General features: G+C 36.8%; 2 protein-coding genes across 4 annotated transcripts; one reads left to right on the forward strand and one right to left on the reverse strand.

The window, feature by feature from the left end:
- The first annotated feature begins 14,057 nt into the window (after positions 1–14,057).
- On the forward strand, positions 14,058–16,233 carry LOC108674997. 3 transcript variants are annotated; one of them, XR_001931078.2, is made up of 4 exons: positions 14,058–14,305; positions 14,388–14,560; positions 14,942–15,056; positions 15,406–16,233. XR_001931078.2 is itself a non-coding variant. In XM_018162990.2 (3 exons), the coding sequence occupies exons 1-3, from the start codon at positions 14,276–14,278 to the stop codon at positions 16,023–16,025; spliced, it is 765 nt and encodes a 254-aa protein (XP_018018479.1). In that variant the 5' UTR covers positions 14,058–14,275; the 3' UTR covers positions 16,026–16,233. The 3 variants fall into 3 exon arrangements, 1 of the variants encoding a protein (XP_018018479.1); XR_001931077.2 differs by having other exon boundaries at positions 14,058–14,560; XM_018162990.2 differs by lacking the exon at positions 14,388–14,560.
- A 4,802-nt stretch (positions 16,234–21,035) lies between these two features.
- Positions 21,036–21,995, reverse strand: LOC108674931 (microtubule-associated protein 6-like). Its single transcript, XM_018162919.1, has one exon. The coding sequence runs from the start codon at positions 21,993–21,995 to the stop codon at positions 21,036–21,038; it is 960 nt and encodes a 319-aa protein (XP_018018408.1).
- Positions 21,996–22,363: the final 368 nt, after the last annotated feature.

Genomic DNA, 22,363 nt, shown 5'->3' on the forward strand with positions numbered 1-22,363 from the left:
TTCCGGTATACTTTGGTTACGAATGAATTATTCTTAGCTTGGACGACTATATCTAAAAAGGGCAAAGTACGATTTCGGCCGAGCTCGTATGTAAACTCCAAGACAGAATTCATCTCAAAGGCCAGTCGCAGATTCCTCAGCTGTTCTTCATCTCGAACCACAACGAAGATATCATCTACATACCTGCAGTATAATTCAGGCTTGATCTGTTCATCTGAAAGCACTCGATTTTCGATTTCGCATATATAGTATTCAGCAAAAGTAGGACCAAGGGGACTGCCCATGGCTAAGCCGTTGGTTTGTCGGTAAATTTTGTTGTCATGAGCCCGGAAAGGTGATTCAGAAGTGCAGAGTCGAAGGAGATCGATGAGAATAATTTATCTCAGATAAAAAATAATTAAATAAATTAAAATAACTGCTCATTAACACCATAATGAGAGTTCTATAACGCTATAATAACAGCTCATTAACGCCATAATGAGAGTTCTATAACGCTATAACAACAGCTCATTAACGCCATAATGAGAGTTCTATAACGCTATAATAACAGCTCATTAACGCCATAATGAGGGTTCTATAACGGCAAATAGTTAATAAACGCTACAATAACTGCTAGCATCACGAGGTAACATAACCAAAATTTATCCCGGCAATATATATTTCTAGCAGTTTTAACAGTTTCAGCAACATAAAATGATTTTAATGGTTTCAGCACTGCTGCCTCCCTTCTTCCTCACCGCCCCCAGATCTTTCCACCGCCCCTAGGGGGAAGTACTGCTGCTTTAGACGATAAATAATATCGCAAACACGTAAATTTTCAGAGATAAATAATTCTACCTTTGTAACGTTCTATTACCTAATGCATACACATAGCAAATATTGAATATATGATGATGTTTACTGCTTTTGAAAACGTGTATTTCCTTGCTATTATGTGAAACACAACTATGCGAGGATAACACATGATGAATTCAATTTATCACATTGATTAATCAGTATTAGCGGTTTCAGCGTTTAGTAGGCCGTAGGCCTGTTGCCGATTCTTAACATCGCAGAACATTCACAGCATATTGTGCGGTCTCAAACTCGCAACTCACTGCTACAAATTTGCTGTGCTTAACCGCCCGGCCTCCTCGCCGATTCTGACCAGAAACTGACGCACAGAGCCGGGATCGAACCCGCACCTCTCTGCGCCAATCCTGGTACTCTGAACTTTAACCACTGGGCCACCCTGCCCTGTTGGAGCTTGTGATCAAGTAGAGGAAATAGATTTATTTTATTGCTATGAACATAACTTTCAAGTTGTAATGTATTATGTTTAAGATTTTGGCTTATTATTTTCAGTTTTCAATCAGCAAGCTGTGACCTCTAGCAGCAGTGTGTTCTATTTGTGATTGTATCGGAAAATCGGGAACGCAACCATGCACCACCAAATTTGTGCACCAATCAGCCTTGAAAGGAACGTCTAGCATATTTCTGGATGACCACCAATCAGCCGCGGATTAAGCAATCCGTCAGTAAGTAGCCCATGGCAACAGGCCATGGGCCTATTTCTTCAATGCCGACCTTCTATTCTATTCTATTCTATTCTATGACATCATCTTGCTTTAAATATTAGCTTTACGCCACCATATTCTGAAGTGAATACCCCAGATGTGTAATGATCGTCAATTAGTGAGAGTTACTTCGAATCATAACTTCATACCCTGACTTTAGCTCGAACTGTAACTAGCGGACAACGAACTGCGACCACTCAGCCTAGCTCGGCAGTGGAACTTCGTGAATCCTGCCGTGCACCACCAGGGGTTGCCTGCCGAAGACCACCACTGCCCTGGATGTAATGGACCATCATGATTCCTGCCTTCCGGAACGTAGCCTTCAGCACTTCAAGCCGTCCGTGTCTAGGCCGTGGGTCGAACCAGCCCTCGATCGGTCGAACGGCCACTTGTCGAAGGACAATAAATTTTGGAACAGAACTATGTTATCTGAAACCTAACCTCCGATGCGGTGAACGTAAAATTACGTAATTTAACGATGCCTGGAAGTCATATTCGATCCGCGGCCTGGTGGTGCACGGCAGGTGGTGGTCAAGGCCGGAAGAGGACAAAGCTGAGTGGTGCACGGCTGATTGGTGTAGGTCCGGAGAGATCCAAGGCATTCGATTCAGGGCTTATTGGTGCACAAAATTGGTGGTGCACGGCTGCGCTCCCCACCACCAGACGGTCACTTTTGGCTCACAACATCTGGGGTTAGGTTCAGAAAGCATACCTAGTTCTGTTCCAAAATTTATCATCCTAGTACGAGTTGTCGTTCGACGGTACGCTGATTCGACACACGGGGCAGATGCGGACATGGTTGAATTAATAAATAAATTAATGTATTAATTCAACCATGTTGAATTATTGTATTAATTCAATCATGAGATACGGACGGGTCGGTGGCGGGTATCATATTCACTGCAAGGCTCCGGCGCGCTCCGTCCGGGTGGTGTAAAATTTTTTCGCGTATTGGCATACGGTGCTGGGTCATTCTACGTCAGTCTATTTTCCTGTGGGCTGATTGATCCAATTCAATGGATGTGATCTGTCTGGTGACTTGCGGCTGATAATGTTACAGTCAAGCAGTGTTATAGGCTACGTTCTTCAGGGAAGGGATCATGATAGTCCATGCGAAGCATGGCAGTGGTGGTCCCCGGCAGGCGTCCCCTTTTGACGTGGAAAATTTGTTTACTGATGTGCCTCTTCATGATATAATTGAAATTTGTCCGATTTTTCTGTTCAAGGATGTAAATGACCTCGTTATAGGTTTGAAACGTATTTTTTTAAGTCATTCTTTCACGAGGTTTTTTGGCTGTCCAATTGCCCTCTTCATTTTAAGCCAATATTCTACAACAGATACGTTGACACTTTTTTAATTTTTAAGCATCCCTCTCGATCACGTCAAACTCATCTTCGATTTCCTAAATTCGCAACATAAATTCATCAAATTTACTAAGGAACTTGAATCTAACAATTGCCTATTATTACTCGTTGAGGTAGCTCAAGATAAGATCAAACAGAGTGATCTCCTCAAGTACCTTGTATACCTACTGTCTTCGCAGCGGCAGATTGGTGTTAATGCTGAGACAATTATAACTTCGATGGCCGCGGCATGGCGTATAGCAGAAATATCATCATGCGAGAGCAACCACAATTGATAACAAATTGCACAGGTGTGTAAAGATCCATTTTTTATTTATTTAACTTGACCATACCTGATCATATCACTTTTATGTAGGAACAATCGAGATTTATATTGAAGAGTACACTAAATGTGAATGGGATTTTCAAAAGAATTACGCAAAATCTGTCATTATCTATTACTTTCCTCTTAAAAAGAGAAGAAGAAAGACAATATAATAATGGAAAATATATTTTATTATACAATTTACAAGTTACAGAATTAATTCTACAGTCTTAAATTACACAACAAAACGTGTTTTAGCCGTGCGATCCGAATATTAAAAAATTAAAAATAAATCTGTCGAAGATCTCACGATTGATTGCCTGAAGATTCTATAAATTTGAATGAATTTAGTCGAAGCGGAGGAACTGAGCTCGTATTAACATATTCGTAAAATTTATTAAGGAATTTAGAAGGAATTGAGAGTAATGTTAGGCCTGGTCAGTATGGTGTGTGGATGAGCTAATCAAGAAGTGGTGGCGTAGCCCAATCTAAATACAATGATACGGACAAACAGGGGAGCTGACTCAAGAGAAATAAGTATGAGGAAGCCGTCACTCACAATCCTCACAAGACGGCCAGCACTGCGACGAGAGGCGTGAGCAGCGCCACTTGTGAGGCTCTCAGAGACAGACTCACAAGAGCTCCATGGTCAGGTCAGACGCGCTGAAACAACGAATAAAATTTATATTCTTTTGGCACACGGAGACAGAAATAGTAAATCATCTATATTCAATATCCTGGCAGCAAAAATTGATCATCAGATTATGAACTATAATAAAGCTACTTAGCTTGAATTATTTCACTATGGTTGATGCATTGCACCATGCATCAACCATATGCATGCACTATGCGATGCATTTCACTATGGTTCTGAGCAACTTTTTAACTTCACCCTAACTACAGGCGATACATTCTAGGGGGACAATCAAGATTAAACTAAACTATAATTATAGTCTTTCAATCGTTTTAGTTTGGCCTAAACAGTTTAATGAAGCATCGTTTTAAACGCAGACATTGAGAACTCACCCGTGGCAAGATTGTCTTCTCAACTGTCGAGGAGAAGTGAGTGAGTTACCGCCCTCCAGCGGCGAGTGTGCAGGAGAGTGAAGCATTAGTACATCACAGTGTTATGCCAGCTCTGTTTTCAAAGCTGATACATACGAATACATCCATATACTAATTATGTTCCATTACTTAATACAATACACCAGTCATACGGCTGCTGAACTAGCAAGTAATGACGCTATCCCAGCTAGAGTAGATTAAACTTCAAATATTCATTCAAGTTATACAATCATGAACAGCAACTAATTTTCCAAATCGTGGAGCTGGAGACAAAGTTAATTAATTGAACACGATAAATTAACTCTCTGTACGCAATAAACAAGTCTGACATTTGTGTAAATGCTTTGATGAAACAGCTTCCATTGATCAGCTGTTTGGCGGTGCGGAAGCATATAAAAACGCAAGCGTATAAGGATTGAACTGGAAATAAGAACGTCCGCACACTATCATCTCATCAACAGAGTCCTGCACTTGGCTGAAGCATTCTCCTACCCGCACTTAGGGCCGAGCTGGAATATGAATTTCAGTCATCATGGACACGAGAAATAAACATTAAAGGCTAAAAAATGTAGAAATAATTGAATACAAATGAAAATATGCTCAAGTGATACCTCACAAAATGAAGTAGCATACCATTATTATCACAAAATTTATTGGACGTGACAAGCAATGAATAATTACAATGCTACATACCTATATCGTTTATCCATGCTTAGTTTTTCGAACAAAAACAATGGGCCGAAACTGGTCAGTGATGTTGGAAGAATCTCACCTGAGCTCCCCGATCGCCGCCATCAGAGCCACCACCATCACTCTCTTGATCAGCTCACACATCACCATCACCATCACACAGGTCGCCTCCAGCCTCATAATTTTATTGAATGTTCACTTCCAGGATTACAGGAGTAATGTTCACTTCCTGTTGAGCAACTCGACAAAAATCATGTACAAAATAATATTAAATCATTGGTGAGGTTTTCCGCAAAAGAAAAATTCTACATAGGAAAAAACTTTCCCTTATAATGGCCAACAAAAGATGGCTTCCCTGAACATCAAGCTGCTCTTGATACACTGGCTATTGGGTGAGCTATGGCAAGTTATTTGAACGCTGGATGCAGAAGCGACCAGTTTAACGAACGAGTTCAAAACGGTTGAAAGGAAACAACCTGAGGCATCATTAGACGCTGATGAAAACTCATTAAAATTTGTGAAAAATGAGAACCGAGAAATAGTAAATGTAAAAGGCGTGTAAAGCCAATAAGAATGTGACCGCGAAAAATAGGGAGCGAGAATGTTCATGAGAAGACGCAGTCATGCCTACTGCGCAATGTAAGCGTACGGACTCGAAGCAAGAGACCGACGATCAGAAAGCCAGAAATTATGTGCTTTGAGGTAGTCTTGCATGGATTCATACCATCGATAACACTTTATATTGAAAAGTAATTGTAATCTACTAGAATATAAGATCAATGGGTAAAAATTTATTTTCTTCTAAAGAAAAAAGGACGGTCAGAACAAAAGCATAAGGTTGCTGCGTTCTGATGCTATATACATTCAAGCATGCCAATTACCTGTACAACACTGGCCATGGCACAACAAATCGTCTCTGCCATTTTCACCACACTAAACTCCAAAACATCCGGCAACAGAACGGCAAATCAGTTTTCAAAGCAAGCACTTAATATTAATAGCCAAACGCTAAACATCAATGGAATAAATGTGAAATCAAACGCATTTCGAAATAGAAGCTACAAAAATTTCGATGTATAAAAATGCAGTAGCCAGGATTCCTTTGCTGAATTCATTTACAAAATATAGCTGGTGCTCTAATGTTTCGCCTTTAGATTAGAAATAATTATGGGGGAATAATATCCGAACAGCGAAACACGAACCAAATATTTCACGCATATTAAAGGTTCCTCTGATTAACTGATAACAATGAGACTAGATGCTATACAAATAATACATTTGTATTATTGTAATACCCCTTCACTACTCTCAATCCATAACCCAAATATTAAAACCCGTCTTGTCTCCCAACTGATTATATATTAAGTACACTAGAACGCCAAATTTGTTTTATAATCTCTTATTCTAAGATTATCATTTAAATTTCAAGAGCATAGCTGCTAGATTCTTAAATTTAAGCATCTAATATTTAGAACCCTAACATTCAACTTGTTCCAATTTTCTCTTTGGCTTTCGTGTCATTAAAATCAGTTGGCATTTATTTTGACAGGATGGGTGGCACGGAGCTTAGCGTGTCAGTTTCCCTGTGCTACCTGGCTGGTTTACACTGGCCAGGTGAAGCTCCTGCTCCCGATTCAGAGGACTTCCACCGGGCAGCAGCTCGCGCCAATCGTCTTTATTCCGTTTTTTTTTTGTTTACTCGACACAAATTCGATTCAATAAATTCAGTTTAAGTGAATGGTTTTCTTTACATTACTCATTACAAATTTAATTAAATTTTTCCTTCCGCTGAAAAGGGAGGTCACGCTAAAGTTTTGTACACCAATTTCATGTCAGTGATTGATGAATTTGCCATGAAAAGCCGTCAGTGATTGGCTGGCAAAGTTACAAACTTTGATTTATTTTTCATACAACGGTCCCAGCAACTGAAGAAAATATAGGGTTAATTTTGTACACGGTGATTCCGCTAGCTGAATTTCTTTCCATTGATGATACCATATGCGTAGATAGGTTGACTCATAAAGTAAGCCTATGAGCACTAAATAATGAATAGAACTGGAATACCTAACCTAAAATAACTAGTTGCATCGCCACCGCACAGGTAGCGGTGCATCACTGAGCTCACCTTCGTTTAGAGATGATCGAGCTGCTCGTAATTGCCCAGCGTCTTGAGCCTCCCGACACGGCGCTCCTCTTCAACTGCTGAGCACCCACACCCCGGAGACCCGCCTTTGGGGGCCACTGCAGTAGGAGCTGTGGCAGGCAATGGGCGTGGCCCGTCCACTCCAGCCTTCAATGGTATACCCGTGGTGTCTGGCTGTCTGACTCTACTGCAAAAGGAGCATGCTGAGTATTTACAGCAGCTGTCGCATCTTCAAAATTTACTTTAGTAGATTCGAAACTATTAGATGTTAGAATTGGCTTTCTAGTGTCAGGAACACCGAGTGAACCATTTCCACAGATGAAACGACATTTTCTGTCGTATCTTCACATCCAATATGATTGGGAACCCCTTTTCCGTCATTTCTCGTCGCTGATTTGATGCACATGGTTTGGTCAGTATCCGAATTCTGCACCTCTTTATTATGGGATTCATTGCCATCAGGTTGGCTTTTACTCGTTTCATTGTGGTTGATATATTTTTTAAAGCCTGCATTAGTGGTGCAAATTTGATTGAATTCTTCATATGAGATTTCATTTTCATTGATCGCTGTACATGAAAGGACAATTTCAGGTTCTGAGATTACGGGTTTGCTGAAATGAGCTGAGGTTTCTAGCAAAGAACGGTTGTGATCAAACTTCGATTCAGGCGACGTCGTTAGTAGTTTCAAGACATGAGTCATGGCCGCACTATCACATTCATCACACCACTCATCCTGAATAACTTTTACTCTTTTTATTGGATCGAAAATTAGATTAAAAAGATTGTTTTCAGTTTTCTGTGGATTTTCAGTCAATCCTTGTTCATCGGAGCAAGTATTCGGTAATGGATGAAGACGGCAATTAGATGGCACACCCTCCCGCGATTCTAACGAACTTGTGGAAAATAAACTATCGGGTAAGAACTGCGGAGCCGTGGGAAGCCTCACAGGCAAGCTGTAGAGAGCCTGTATAGTGTCGTTTTTATCGGCCACTCTTTCTAGATAAGATTATGTGCACGGGTAACGTTGCCAGATCTAAATTAATATACACATAAATAATTATTTATAACCCCCTTCGTATGGTTAGGTAAAGTGGCGTATAAATTATGTTTATTTTTGATGAATATATTATTTTGGCCACATCTAGTGTCAGGTTAAAAAGCTTGCATCAAGGTGAGTTTTGAACATGTTAACATACTCCTATTAATGCAATTAACCTGAAAATACCGATAAATCATTCATGGAGCAGCAGAACTTTAAATTTTAGCGAAAAATTCCTTTAGTTTATTACTAAATCATCAAACGTTATTCAATCCAGGAAAACATTCGGTGTTTATTCGGTTCATCATGAAAGTTGTATGCTTAAATAGAGGAAGACAAGGCAATCACAATAATTATAAATTATTTCTATGATAATATTAACCCTGGGCCACCTGGGCAGGGTGGCCCAGTGGTTAAAGTTCAGAGTATCAAGATTGGCGCAGAGAGGCGCGGGTTCAATCCCAGCTCTGTGCGTCAGTTTCTGGTCAGAATCTGCAAGGAGGCCGGGCGGTTAAGCGAAGCAGAATTGTAGCAGTGAGTTGCGAGTTCGAGACCGCAAAATGCTGTGAATGTTCTGCGATGTTAAGAATCGGCGACAGGCCTACGGCCTAATAACGCTGAAACCGCTATTATTATAATATTCTTCATAACTGGCGACAGAAAAGTTTGATGGATAAATCGGTCAACAGATAAAAAAAGCGATTTGTGAATTATTGATTGCAATGTACACCAATTAAAGCTTGAATGTTATTAAATCAAAGTAATATCTTGTATGTTATTTTATATGGTATAGAATATTATTTGGCAAAATAATTATATGTAAAGATACATAAAGGTTCAATATAACTTGGTTAGAAGGTATAGCTAGAAAAGTATATAATATTTCAAGTAGGATTGAAAAATAAATGGATAAACATTTTTTATCATTAAACGAGATGGTGATTATGTCTCAAGGAATGGCAATTAAAAGCTAATGTCCTGTTCAATTTATCCGATGACATTCAGGTGATTGTTTTTTCCTGAAGTAAGAAGAATGTCTCACGTACGACGCACGAAGCCCAATAATTTCTTTATCGGGTTCTAATCTTGATTATTCTGATAATTTTTCTAGTTGGGTGAGATAGAATCCCATAACAACAGAGGCTCGAGAGTCTTCAGAAACCTTTATCGTAGCTTCGGGCTAACGTAGGCCTCTCAATGTGCTCAATACAGCCTATCTATCTAATTTACTATTGGTCACTAAACCTGTAGTAACTCAACCATCTACTTCACTGACGTAGAATTCATCGGCGGAAATAGCGTAAGATGATAAGATCAACGCTTAAGATTAAGATAAGATATTTTATTGGACATTTTTCATGCGAAATAAGGAACACAATGTTTTGTTGTCCTTTTTAGTGCATTTCCTAATTTACGGAAAAAAGGCGCTATTGTGTTCGACATGTCCGTCCGTCCGTCCGTGACTACAATCCGTGAAAATGCGCTCCCTGTCACTCACTGCAGTGAGTACTGATCTAATTTTTTCATATATATACGCTCACATATCGAATTATTTCTGCTGTCACGTCATCCAATAACCGTTTCATTTTTTAGGAAACTTTTCAGCATAAACAAATTAGCAAAATTATTTTAGGTAAAATTAAGACCGCACGAGCTGGATCGCGATAACTTAATTGACGAGAAAAATTAAGAGCAACTTATTTTCCAACATCGAGTCGCTGGTTCTTGTACTTGTCTCGGAACCACTTCTTGAAATTAATAACAACAGTCGCGGAATGAGTTTAGAATACAATAAAATATTCACAGAAATAATAAAATACCACGAGACTTCGTTAATCCTTTGAGGCTCAGCAAAGATCAGCTGAAAAGCCAGCAGTCGAATTGCTTTACCACCTGCGCAGCTGGCTGACTAAGCGCTATACCATCTGCACAGCTGGCTGACTAAGAGCTATACCATCTGCACAGCTGGCTGACTAAGTGCTATACCTGTCTCTTATACACATCTAGATGTGTATAAGAGACAGGGATTAATGCTGAGACAATTATAACTTCGATGGCCGCGGCATGNTGCCACCTGCACAGCATGCAAACGAAGCTCTGTACCACCTGTACAGAGGACAGACGGAGTGCTATACCACCTGCACCTTTATATCAATACTGAATATCATTTGTTTCGAATAGAAAATCCAAATGTAAATTTAACCCACCCCCCCCCCCAATATAATTGGCGGCAAAGAGTTTAATTACTTCACTGCCATTTTACAGAATTTTTATATTATCTCCGCAACTAAGCTACTAACTTTCAAGAGATATATGCATTTCTAACATATTGTGTTTAATTTATACTCGGTGCAGAAAATAAATAATTACGATATTTTTGAGTGAACCGTTTCGCTCTGAATTGAAATGAAATAGATACTTAGGTATAGGTACAATAGGTAAAGGTACAGTTGAATTGAAATAGGTACAATTGAATAGTACTTAGAAGGCGTTATAAGAATTTCGATTCTGGATTAATGTCTATTTAGCGAATACAAATGATATTTTTATCCCTGATATTTCCTGTATCTAAAATATGTATAATATTATTCTCTCATTCTAGTATAGAGTTCAATAAAGCCTAATATTAACTCACAGCAAGATGTTGGTTAACGAAGTCGATTGCTTCATTGCAAACTACATAGGTCACTTTAATAGTTAATATTATTATTATTGTATTATTATTTTATTGTATTAATATTGCATTGTATTAATAAAAATTAATAATTAAATTACTTATAATGAAACATTCCCGTAGCAACAGGCCATTAAATGTTACTAGGTGAAACTCAAAATCAATGTTGCGAGGCAAATGCATTTAATAGGTAAAACATAAGTAATGTTTTTGCTGCACTACCTTTTTCTAGAAACATTAAAATTTAATTTAAGTTGAACATAGCAGTATATATAGAAAATAAAATTGATTTTTCAATTTTAATAGCCTTACATGCGGATGAATTTACAAGTTTCTTTTTTAAATATTATTTTTCATCGTATCGGTAATCAACGGAGCCGAACATATGATGTCGCAACAGAGAAATGCCATCAGGCAACCAGATGCGAGGTATCGGGATAGAATGCTCATACATGGCTGGTATGTATATAACGTACATGACTATTATGTATATCACGTACTTGGCTAGTATGTCCATCACGTACATGGCTATTATGTATATCACGTACATGGCAAATATGTCCATCACGCACATGGTTATTATGTATATAACGTACATGGCGAGTATGTACATCATGTACATGGCTATTATGTGTATAACGTACATGGCTGTTATGTATAAAACGTACATGGCTATTATATGTATATGTATAACGAACATGACTATTATATACATCACGTACATGGCTATTATGTACAGTATATAACGTACATGCTAGTATGTATGTCACGTACATGGCTAGTATGTATATCACGTACGTGGCTGTTATGTACATCACGTACATGACTATTATGTACATTACGTACATGGCTGGTATGTATATAACGTACATGGCTATTATGTACATCATGTACATGGCTATTATTTATATAACGTACATGGCTATTATGTCTATAACGTTCATAGTTAGCGCAACATGGCAGTATGTATATCACGTACATGGCTAGTATGTATATCACGTACATGACTATTATGTGTATAACGTACATGGCTGTTATGTATATAATGTACATGGTTATTACATATATAACGAACATGACTATTATGTACATCACGTACATGGCTAGTATGTATATAACGTACATGGCTATTATCTACATCACGTGCACGGCTATTATTTATATAACGTGCATGGCTAGTATGTATGTAACTTACATGTCTGTTATGTACATCACATACATCTCCCACCACAATAATTTACAATATTGAATTAATGTTTAAATACTGAATTATTATTATATTTTACTGAAATATTTCACTATTTCACAATCATTTGCTAATTTGACGTGTAATAATCACCTCAATATATCATTTATAACGTTACTGAACGGCATTTGTCGATTCCATGTGTAACAAGTCAATGAAAAGATGATCGATCGATATTGTTTTAAATTTTTGTGCGCGCAGAGATTTATTTTAGTAAATAATTTTTTAGCATTTATTTCGTTTACTAATCTTTGTCGGAGCGAAAACTTTATCCCGCTAAAGAATTAATTGTGTACGGGGTTGCCTGGAGGTCAGCTCATGGGTAAGACAGTGGATTACCGCAGTCAAAATGAAATTCGAATTAGCAAAAGTTAATCTATATTCATTGACCTGTAACCTTGTTGTTACTTCATCTCCCTATTTAAACTGTTTATCAAGCGAAGATATTAGCTATAAATCTGAGTAAATTTATTAGGGAGATTATTTATCTTATAAAATAAGATGAACTGCATGTGATCACTGTGCCATGATTATATGGAATTCCCTAGCAAGTTAAGTTGAGTTAGATCATGATTAGGACTTAAATCGCATATTTATTGTAAATCAGTTAACCCTTAAATGGCCACAATCAATGTCGAAACTACGCCTTTTTTGCTCACTTGCGTTTATGTTCACCGCACCACTAAACACAAATAAAACACGTTTCGTTCACATTTGACTTGGTATTTATTTTGCGTGGTTTTATTTGGCTGCAATAACATTTTGTTCACATTTGACTTGTTATTTATTTTGCGTGGTTTTATTTGGCTGCAATAACATTTCGTTCACATTTGATTTGGTATTGATTTTGCGTGGATTTATTTGGCTGCAATAACATTTCGTTCACATTTCACTTGGTTTTTATTTTGTGTGGTTTTATTTGGCTGCAATAAAATTTCGTTCACATTTGACATGGTGTTATTTGACCAAAACTTGATACAAGAGTGCTACAGGCAAGTAACCTCATTACCATAGCCTTTATATATCATTTATGATTCACGGTGCAAATAATGGCTAATCATTATACGTTTTTATAAGTTAGAGTAAATTGAGTAATTACGTATCATAAGGTTCCTTATTATATAATGTAAATTGGTAATTTTTGAGGATATCTCCGATAATTCCTGGTAAGTTCAAAATAATATCAAATTTAAACGCATATTGAAAATTTCTGTTAGGTCTTTGGAGCTGGGCCAGTGGTTTACAAACTTTTTTACTCTCCATTTCTTTCATATGGTTTTTGAATTTAGATCGATCACCTCAACACATTCAGATGAAAAATTAAAAACATTAGAAGTGTAAAAACGGAAATTAAATGTTATACAAATTATTAACTCTATGTTTTACTATAATAAAGTGCTTGAAGATGACTATTTTGAGAAAGAGGCAGTCTTTACCTCACATATTAATAAGCAAAAAATATCTTACTAATTAAATATAATTTTTGAAATTTCCGTAATTCATATTCCTCTTCATAAATATTCATGGATCACCTTAAGTTCAGTAGTTTAGACCACGGCTGAATCTATTAAATCAAAACAAACGTATACACGTATACCGATGTTTCAAAAAAATTTCAACAAGGTTTTCGTATAAATGACGATCGTTAACTAAACTATAATTTTATTCAGTAAATCATCAAGCTTGAATATCTCACTCATAATTCAATGTCATATTGGCACCGATGTTTTCATCTGATATATTTGGCTGCAAATATAATTTCCAAGTCCCGAAGAAAATATATTTTTTCCATTTTAATTGTTAAACATGTATGTGATGCCCATCATTTACGAAGCAATAAATGAACTATGAGGCGCAATCTGGTGTCATAAATCAGCCCATGCGACAAGATAACGAGAGATTACGGCTCTGATAATGGATGTCAATAAGATAAAAGCTCGTGTCTCGAAAATCTCCCTTCACTTTCCTGTTTGCTTTGCTTCGAGCGCCATCTGTGACACGCAAATAAAAAAAAACATTTCAGTTAACAGTTATTTTTCGACATTGTGATCTAGTGGCGCTTATAATTAGTGAGAGTACAAACTCTTTAAATACTGACGTGCTGATATTGTAAAGCAGTTTTAATGTCAGCAACAAATTTCATTCAATTTAATAGGATAAATACTGAAACAAATTTCCGTGTCAAGTCAAAGAATGTCTTCAAACGCTTCGTTTTTCTCTAATGTAAGCAAATTTTGTGATAAAGTAACATATTGTAGTGATACATGTTTGTGTATAACATATAGCTTATGCTTTGTTGTTCCAGGTGTCGTACAGACGAGTCGAGAGAGATTGAACTGCCGCTTAATGAAGACGGGAAAGCATCTATGGATGAAATTCTTTCCACCGTAGCGATTGATTGAAATAAGTTCGGTTTTTACGATGATTCGCTGCTCGACCATTAGTTGATTTTCATTATATTTGCCCGTCAACGCTTACGTAAGTTTAGCCTAAGTTGAAAGAAGAGTTATAAGACTAAATATCAGTCAGCTTTCTATGCGTCAGCAATGCTGCTGATATCAAGTATATGCTTTTTCATTAATAGAAATTATTGAAGCTGTGGTACTTCTTTTAGTAGGAAAGCACACTCATTCCTATAGTGCTTGAATATGAATCTATAGTTAACGAAAATTGACTGATGGGATTTCACTACATTCAACTTTTCGAATTGTGATGGTATAAAAACCGTTGCTAACCTGTGAAAAGAAAGTGTTGTTAGCGATTACACCTTTGATTCATTCCAATACTGAGCTTGCAACAGAAAATTATAAGAGTAACCTAAATCAAAGCTGTTGAGTAACTCAAGTTTTGAAATTTCAGGTCCATTTCGGCTTCGGTGTCACTGGCATCGCAGCCGTCGTAGGTCTGACCATCGGCTTGGCGCTCTACTTCAACGATTGCGTCGAACTCGCCTACTACGTCATCATTATCTCAGGTATGCTCACTTCAGAAACGCGGTGTAGAAAATTTAGTTTCAGTGGCTTTAATCGAACAAATTCTAATAAAATAATAAGATTTAGGTGATTTCAGAAAGAGACATAATTATATGTGGAATATTAGTATTTGGATATCCCTGAGTTGAGCAATATGAATGATATGAAGCTAAATATGAAAATATGAAGCTAAATTTGTTATGTGGGATCAATGAATTTATATTTTTATAGATTCATACCATTACATAAATTAGCCACCTGACAAACAGTCCTTGTGTTTGACTTTTGAAATAATTGCTATCTTATTCTGACTGTTGATCTTATAAGACCTTATGTATACTTTTTTCACAGGGTTCATATTGTTGTTAGTAGTGGTTGGAGTCTCGATTTCAGTGCGGTGTCTGCTTACGAGGCCGCAAGTTTCTGCCAGACATTCAGGAACTTCACGTTTGAATTTGGACCCTCCGCCTCCATACCAGAAAAGTTGGGGCAAGGAATACTATCGACAACAAAGCGACGAAGCTAGAAGTTCTCACTCTTCTGACATAGCTTCCGAAAATAATTCAAACCAAATATTCCACATCTCCACCTCAACACTTACCGAAGGAAACAAACCGCAAGACTTTCAACAAGTTTTACAAGATTTGGAAGCAGGTGATAATGAATTACCGAACTACGAAGAAGCCATTCGACAGCTTAGTGTTTCTGAACTAGACAAAGTTGCCTATCATTCTGAGAAAACCTCATCGAATTATCACTTTTCTCTTACCCCACATTTTTCCTGGTCACAAACTTTGCATTTGAACAGTCAAGAACCAGTTTCTTACTCGAGTAACAATTCTAGTGACATTAGTGCAGTAGCCTCACAGTCGATTAGTTTCCCACGCAAAAATGATACAAAATCTTTCAGAATCAAGTGCCGTTTAGCAGCTGAAAATTTGACCGCTCCCGTGCATTGTTCTCGCTCGTGAAAATGACTTGTAAATCCTTCCTTCGTTCGAGCTTCAGTAGGGCTTTACATATGTAGAATAGAAGTCTTAATATTTAGTTTATACTTTATTTGTATAGGATTACAAAAATGCGTTTTTTCATTGGAGTTAAATTCATAGATGATTATATTGATAATAGGCCTCATTTTTCTGGTACATATGTGAATATGTTAATTATATTGAATAAATCGAACATTTCTTTTACTACCAATCACACCATTTTCTGCATTTACAAGCTTCCGAAATTTCATCAAGGATGAAATGAATGGAAATAATAAAATATGTGCTATACTTAAATGAAAATTCTGAGCAATAAACCCAGAAATCCTATTACAACGTACATGCAATCACCTAAAAAATATGGCAATGAAAATTTCCAATTAATTCTCGAATTGCGGTTTACGGCTTCAATAGGCAAATGCACAGTATAAAATATATTATATAATTGAACAAAATTTCTCGTACTAGACTTAGAAATTTGAATTGCAGCGGTCGAACCATTCGAAGTTTGTGAAATTCAAACCATGAGTTTTTCTGAAAATCTTCGTGTTTCTATCGCAAAAAAAAACTAATAATTACGTGTATTTTATTAATCAAATTATTTATTATTGTGGAATAAAAACTAATAACCTCAGATTTGATAGTTATAAGTTAAATTTCCGCCTATCCACAGAAAAAAATTATATTTTATTCGTCATTGTCTAAGGTCCTTCCGGCTAAATACAATTACTTTTTGATGTGAAGAAAATTAGTGGGGTGTGAATATTGTTCATTTTTTCTATGTAATAGTCTGGCATGCCTGTTAAAAATACTGCAGAGATAACTCAAAAAAATTTTATAGCAAAAATTATCGGTCGGTGGGGATACTATCTATGAACATTGACTACAATAACGAGACAGTCTTATAGGTACATAAAATATTAAACAATAATAGCATACCTACACAACAGAACCCTCTAGGGGATTATGAGGATAACTTAGATTTATCGAACTTTTTGACTCGCTAATTTAGCAAACTGAAGTTAATAAATACTGGCTTAGTCTCTTAAACTCGAACGAATTGAATGGATAGAATATCCTCGCTTGACACTTGTTTCATGGAATATATTTTTTTAATTTCGGTAAAAATTACGTGTCAAAATAAATATGCATTTAAAAATCCATTTTTATAGGCAACACTTCGAAAGAGGCCAGTGTCTCCGGTGTTACATGTTTACACCGAATTTCTTACTTTATTTATAAATATTTGAGAAATTTTCTTTAAATTCTTTAATATTCAAATTCTTTTTTAGTTTTTTTTTTCAAAGTATTAATTCTCTCATTTGATTCATGCATTGTCTCCGACTTTATGAAAGTGTGCACATTTTCAGATCGATTTTACAGGTAGAAGTGTGTCAAATATCGAATATAAGATTTGTAGCAAGTTATAAGTTTTTTAATAATAAAAAAAAATAATTTTTAAAATTATTTATCCTGTCAATTGATTCATGCATTGTCACCAACTTAAAGCACGTGTGCAAAATTTGAGATTGATTGGACAGGTAGAAGTGTGTCAAATATCGATTATAAGATTTGTAGCAGACAAACAAACAAACAAGAAGTGAAGTTAAAGAGAAGTGTTGTAATAATTAGTGAGCTCTGGAGCGACCACAAATTCGCAGAGAAGTCACTCACCAAAAAACGATTTTTCATTATATGCAGTCGACACAAAAAATTCGACACCGTCACTAATCTTTGGCCAATACATATATTTATCAGGGTGCTATTAAACTCTTTCGTTTATAAATATCATTTATATTATTTTGTTAACACGAAATTTAGGTTGTACGTAAGCTAAAAGCAATGTGGATTGTCACTCCGTTTGGCAGTCCTGAAATTCCTCTTAACTAACAATCAATGAAGTTTAGGGAACTACAATAATAAATGACAACGATTTACAAGTTTGACAAGTCATTGGCTACTTGGTAACACTGATCCAACAATAGGATTGACACATATGTAGGTATGAGGTTCTTAAGGCAATCACATCCTATAATTTCACTCCATCAAGTTCAACAAGTAGAAGAACAGGAAGATCCTAATTGCACGAGTTAAGAATAGGTTTACATTATACATGATCACAGACGAAAGGTATTACCATTACTGTTAATACTTAATTTCCTCTAATTACGACCTAACAACGAGATGTGGGTGCGAGGAAGTTATGGTGAGAATTAAATATTAAATTAATAAATAATTAGGTGGGAATTAAATAATTAGAAATTAAATAATTGAAAGCGAGTCAGCATCTTGTTTCGAGGAAGAGTCGTAAGATATCGTATATGTTCATAATCTCGTTAAGATAATTATTATCGTTATTATTATTTTCTTCTTTGTATATAAAACCATTTTGTAAATTCAGCTTTGGAATGTTCATACTCTTGGTTTATATAAATAATATATAGCAAACAAGGACTACTACACACAGGACATGCATAGCCTATGTCCAGCCTCTGCTAGCAGAGGCGATCGCCTACACTATGAAAATGCTGGTGTTTTAGTGGCATCAACAAATGATATGCCCATAATTGTTTCATACAATAGTATTACAATGTGTGTAGTAGTCCTTGGTCAGAACCATAGACTTTTTGCCAAATTGTAATACTATAGTATGAAACAATTATGGGCATATCATTTGTTGATGCCACTAAAACAACAGCATTTTCATAGTGTAGGCGATCGCCTCTGCTAGCAGAGGCTGGACATAGGCTATGCATGTCCTGTGTGTAGTAGTCCTTGATAGCAAACAAATATTAATTTAACCATGCGTGGATGCAATAGTATGGCTGCAGGCTATAGATGAGTTATTAAAATAATTTTATTTATTTTATATTCGCCGGCGTGACTGTTGGGATCTATCATGAGTCTATCTATCTTATTCTAAATGGTACAGAAAACGTATTTCTCAAATAACATTGTTGGGTTGTTATGTGATACGAGCTGAGCACACGAAATTATTGAATTAATAATCACAAAAAAACTTGTTTTTCTCATTATTTCGTTTGTGTGAAACGTCATGCCCTTATTACGGACTTGGTTACAGTTCCAAAAATCTACCAAAGCCGCTTTGATGTTAAAATCTGAATAACTTGAATCTTATACCACAAAATCATTGCAGTGTCATATCGACAATATATATGTCATATCATCAATTGTGCTCGTGGGTCTGCGATTGTGTTTATTAGCACTCACTATGCGTTCAGGTGCATATTGTAGAAAATTCATTCTGAATTCAACGTCTCAATTCTTAAATATACCGATAAACTAGGAAATTCTTTCAACTTTGTATACAATTTTTGTTTAAGTTCCTTCAAAGTCACGCAAACTAACTTTCGAATACTAACATGATATTTGGTGCCGTGGTTTTCAAGAAACATAACGTACGAGTCCTGGCAACATAATACTTAATCAAAATCAGTGTGGAATTAGCTTCAGATATCATCGATTTGCAAACAAATAAGTTACGAACAATGTACATTGAATATCCCCTGGTCTGATGACTAAATATGTACTACAAGGGGGAATCAAAAGTGACAAAATGGAAGATTTTCACGTACTTTCCCCCGCCGCAGCTAATACAAAAAGGTTCAAGAAACTACCAGTTATCGAGAGAAAAAACATCAAATACCCGACGAAATGGATATCTATCACTAATCTTAACATTTATTCGGGTGAAATATCCTTAATTTTGGTGTCGGAAATAACATCAAAGACAAGGTTCAAGCAGCAAGGTGGTAAGTAATTTAAAGAAGATTAGATTTGAGAGGGGAAAAGTGGTCACTAATCAAACACTATTTAATAACACAAGTGATATTCTATGCTAAAAAGATAAATTTTAATTTATAATTACACAAGCTATTGCTGTGCCGAAGTCAAATCCCCGAATAATAAAAAAATATAACTCAGTACCCACTGCAGTGAGTGACAGAGAGCGCATTTTCTCGTCGACGAAAACTTGAGGTCACGGACGGACGGACAAACGGACAGACAGACAGACAGACGGACATGGCGAGCACAATAGTGCATTTTTTCCATAAATGAGAAAATGCGCTAAAAATGAATGCTCGTCCAAATTTGATCATACTGTATTACTTCTAGCCGGTTTTAAAAGATAACAGAGTGTTCTTACATGCAATAAATTTCAGTAATCAGTCAAATACGTTAACTCAATCAGAAGAAAAAGAGGTGAAAACAACAGTTTAACTGCCAATGAAGCTATCTACTAATCTGTCAATAAAGCTTTCTACTATGCTACCAATAAAAAAGTAGTAAACGTTTCTCAGAGCAATAACAAGGTGCAGCCTGCTGCAAATAAGGGTGCAGTTTCTAATCGAATGCCGCGTTCAAGAAATTAATGACGTGAGAACAGCAACGGAATATTCTGTCTCTGATGAAGCAAACTTATTAGACCAAAATTTAAATTTTTAATCTTTCGGTCAGTCAGCACAGCTGTGTTTGATAGGTGCAGATTCTTCATTTGAAAAAATAATGTCTTAATATGAAGTCGAATTAACAGACGTGATGTGAGATAAATAGTGCTACTAAAAAGGATTAATTAAACCAGTGGGTAAATTTTATATTCTAGTGTGTCAGAGTTTCAGCCTCTTTGCGGTGGCAGGATCTTTATTGAGTATATGGGCTGGAAGGATTGCTTTGAGTGTTATAAAGTAAGTGTCGGCAGGATTGTATTGAGAGTTATTAAGTGTCGACACTTGTATTGAGAGTTATTAAGTAATGTGGGCTGGATGGTGAAATGAGGTATCAAAATTATGTTGGTATGTCTAAATAAATTTTAGCAAGATTGTTCGTTGGGATATTTATAAAATATTGGCAGAATTATTTGCTGAGAAATTAAGGGGTTTTATGGTTTGATAATATTATTATGTGAACATAAAGCTATATCACGAGAAGCGTTATGCAATTCTAGGCTAAAAATTTATAAATGAAATGAACTCAATGTGTTCCCGATATTAAAATTGAAATTTTATTGGCAGAGTTGTCAACTGGCGTTGTGATGAGCATTACAGAGTTGTCAACTGGCGTTGTGATGGGCTTTACAGAGTTGTCAACTGGCGTTGTGATGAGCATTACAGAGTTGTCAACTGGCGTTGTGATGAGCATTACAGAGTTGTCAACTGGCGTTGTGATGAGCATTACAGAGTTGTCAACTGGCGTTGTGATGAGCATTACAGAGTTGTCAACTGGCGTTGTGATGAGCATTACAGAGTTGTCAACTGGCGTTGTGATGAGCATTACAGAGTTGTCAACTGGCGTTGTGATGAGCATTACAGAGTTGTCAACTGGCGTTGTGATGAGCATTACAGAGTTGTCAACTGGCGTTGTGATGAGCATTACAGAGTTGTCAACTGGCGTTGTGATGAGCATTACAGAGTTGTCAACTGGCGTTGTGATGAGCATTACAGAGTTGTCAACTGGCGTTGTGATGAGCATTACAGAGTTGTCAACTGGCGTTGTGATGAGCATTACAGAGTTGTCAACTGGCGTTGTGATGAGCATTACAGAGTTGTCAACTGGCGTTGTGATGAGCATTACAGAGTTGTCAACTGGCGTTGTGATGAGCATTACAGAGTTGTCAACTGGCGTTGTGATGAGCATTACAGAGTTGTCAACTGGCGTTGTGATGAGCATTACAGAGTTGTCAACTGGCGTTGTGATGAGCATTACAGAGTTGTCAACTGGCGTTGTGATGAGCATTACAGAGTTGTCAACTGGCGTTGTGATGAGCATTACAGAGTTGTCAACTGGCGTTGTGATGAGCATTACAGAGTTGTCAACTGGCGTTGTGATGAGCATTACAGAGTTGTCAACTGGCGTTGTGATGAGCATTACAGAGTTGTCAACTGGCGTTGTGATGAGCATTACAGAGTTGTCAACTGGCGTTGTGATGAGCATTANCCCATGAACAGCTCGACGTTCTCGTGACGTATCAGCGCCAACACCGTCACCAGGCGGTCGAACTGTTGACGAGCGGCGCTATCATCACCGTCGAATGTGTGTATCATCACGTCGCCGTGCCACCGACCTCTGGAATAAACAATTTCACTTAGACGCAACAGCGCTTGTGTCGCCGGCTTCCAACAGAAATTATCTATTTCATATTCAAAACTGAATATGAAAAATTAATATTGAATAACTTCTTAATGGCGTGCGATAAGTTTTGTGCAGTATCATTTGAGTGGCGACATATGGGTAACTAGCAGTAATTTTAATTTTAATATAAGCTTCTTATTTCAATCGGTGAAAATAATATTTAGTGAACG

The sequence above is a fragment of the Hyalella azteca genome, unplaced genomic scaffold, assembly GCF_000764305.2.
Source record: "Hyalella azteca isolate HAZT.00-mixed unplaced genomic scaffold, Hazt_2.0.2 contig4930, whole genome shotgun sequence".
Classification (NCBI taxonomy): domain Eukaryota; kingdom Metazoa; phylum Arthropoda; class Malacostraca; order Amphipoda; family Hyalellidae; genus Hyalella; species Hyalella azteca.

Bases quoted from the DNA above. Each gene is read 5' to 3' on its own strand.
- LOC108674931 (XM_018162919.1), bottom strand. From the start codon at position 21,995: ATGCTCATCACAACGCCAGTTGACAACTCTGTAATGCTCATCACAACG.
- LOC108674997 (XM_018162990.2), top strand. From the start codon at position 14,276: ATGTCTTCAAACGCTTCGTTTTTCTCTAAT. The intron at 14,306-14,941 runs GTAAGCAAATTT...TTGAAATTTCAG, and splicing joins ACGCTTCGTTTTTCTCTAAT to GTCCATTTCGGCTTCGGTGT. The intron at 15,057-15,405 runs GTATGCTCACTT...CTTTTTTCACAG, and splicing joins CTACGTCATCATTATCTCAG to GGTTCATATTGTTGTTAGTA.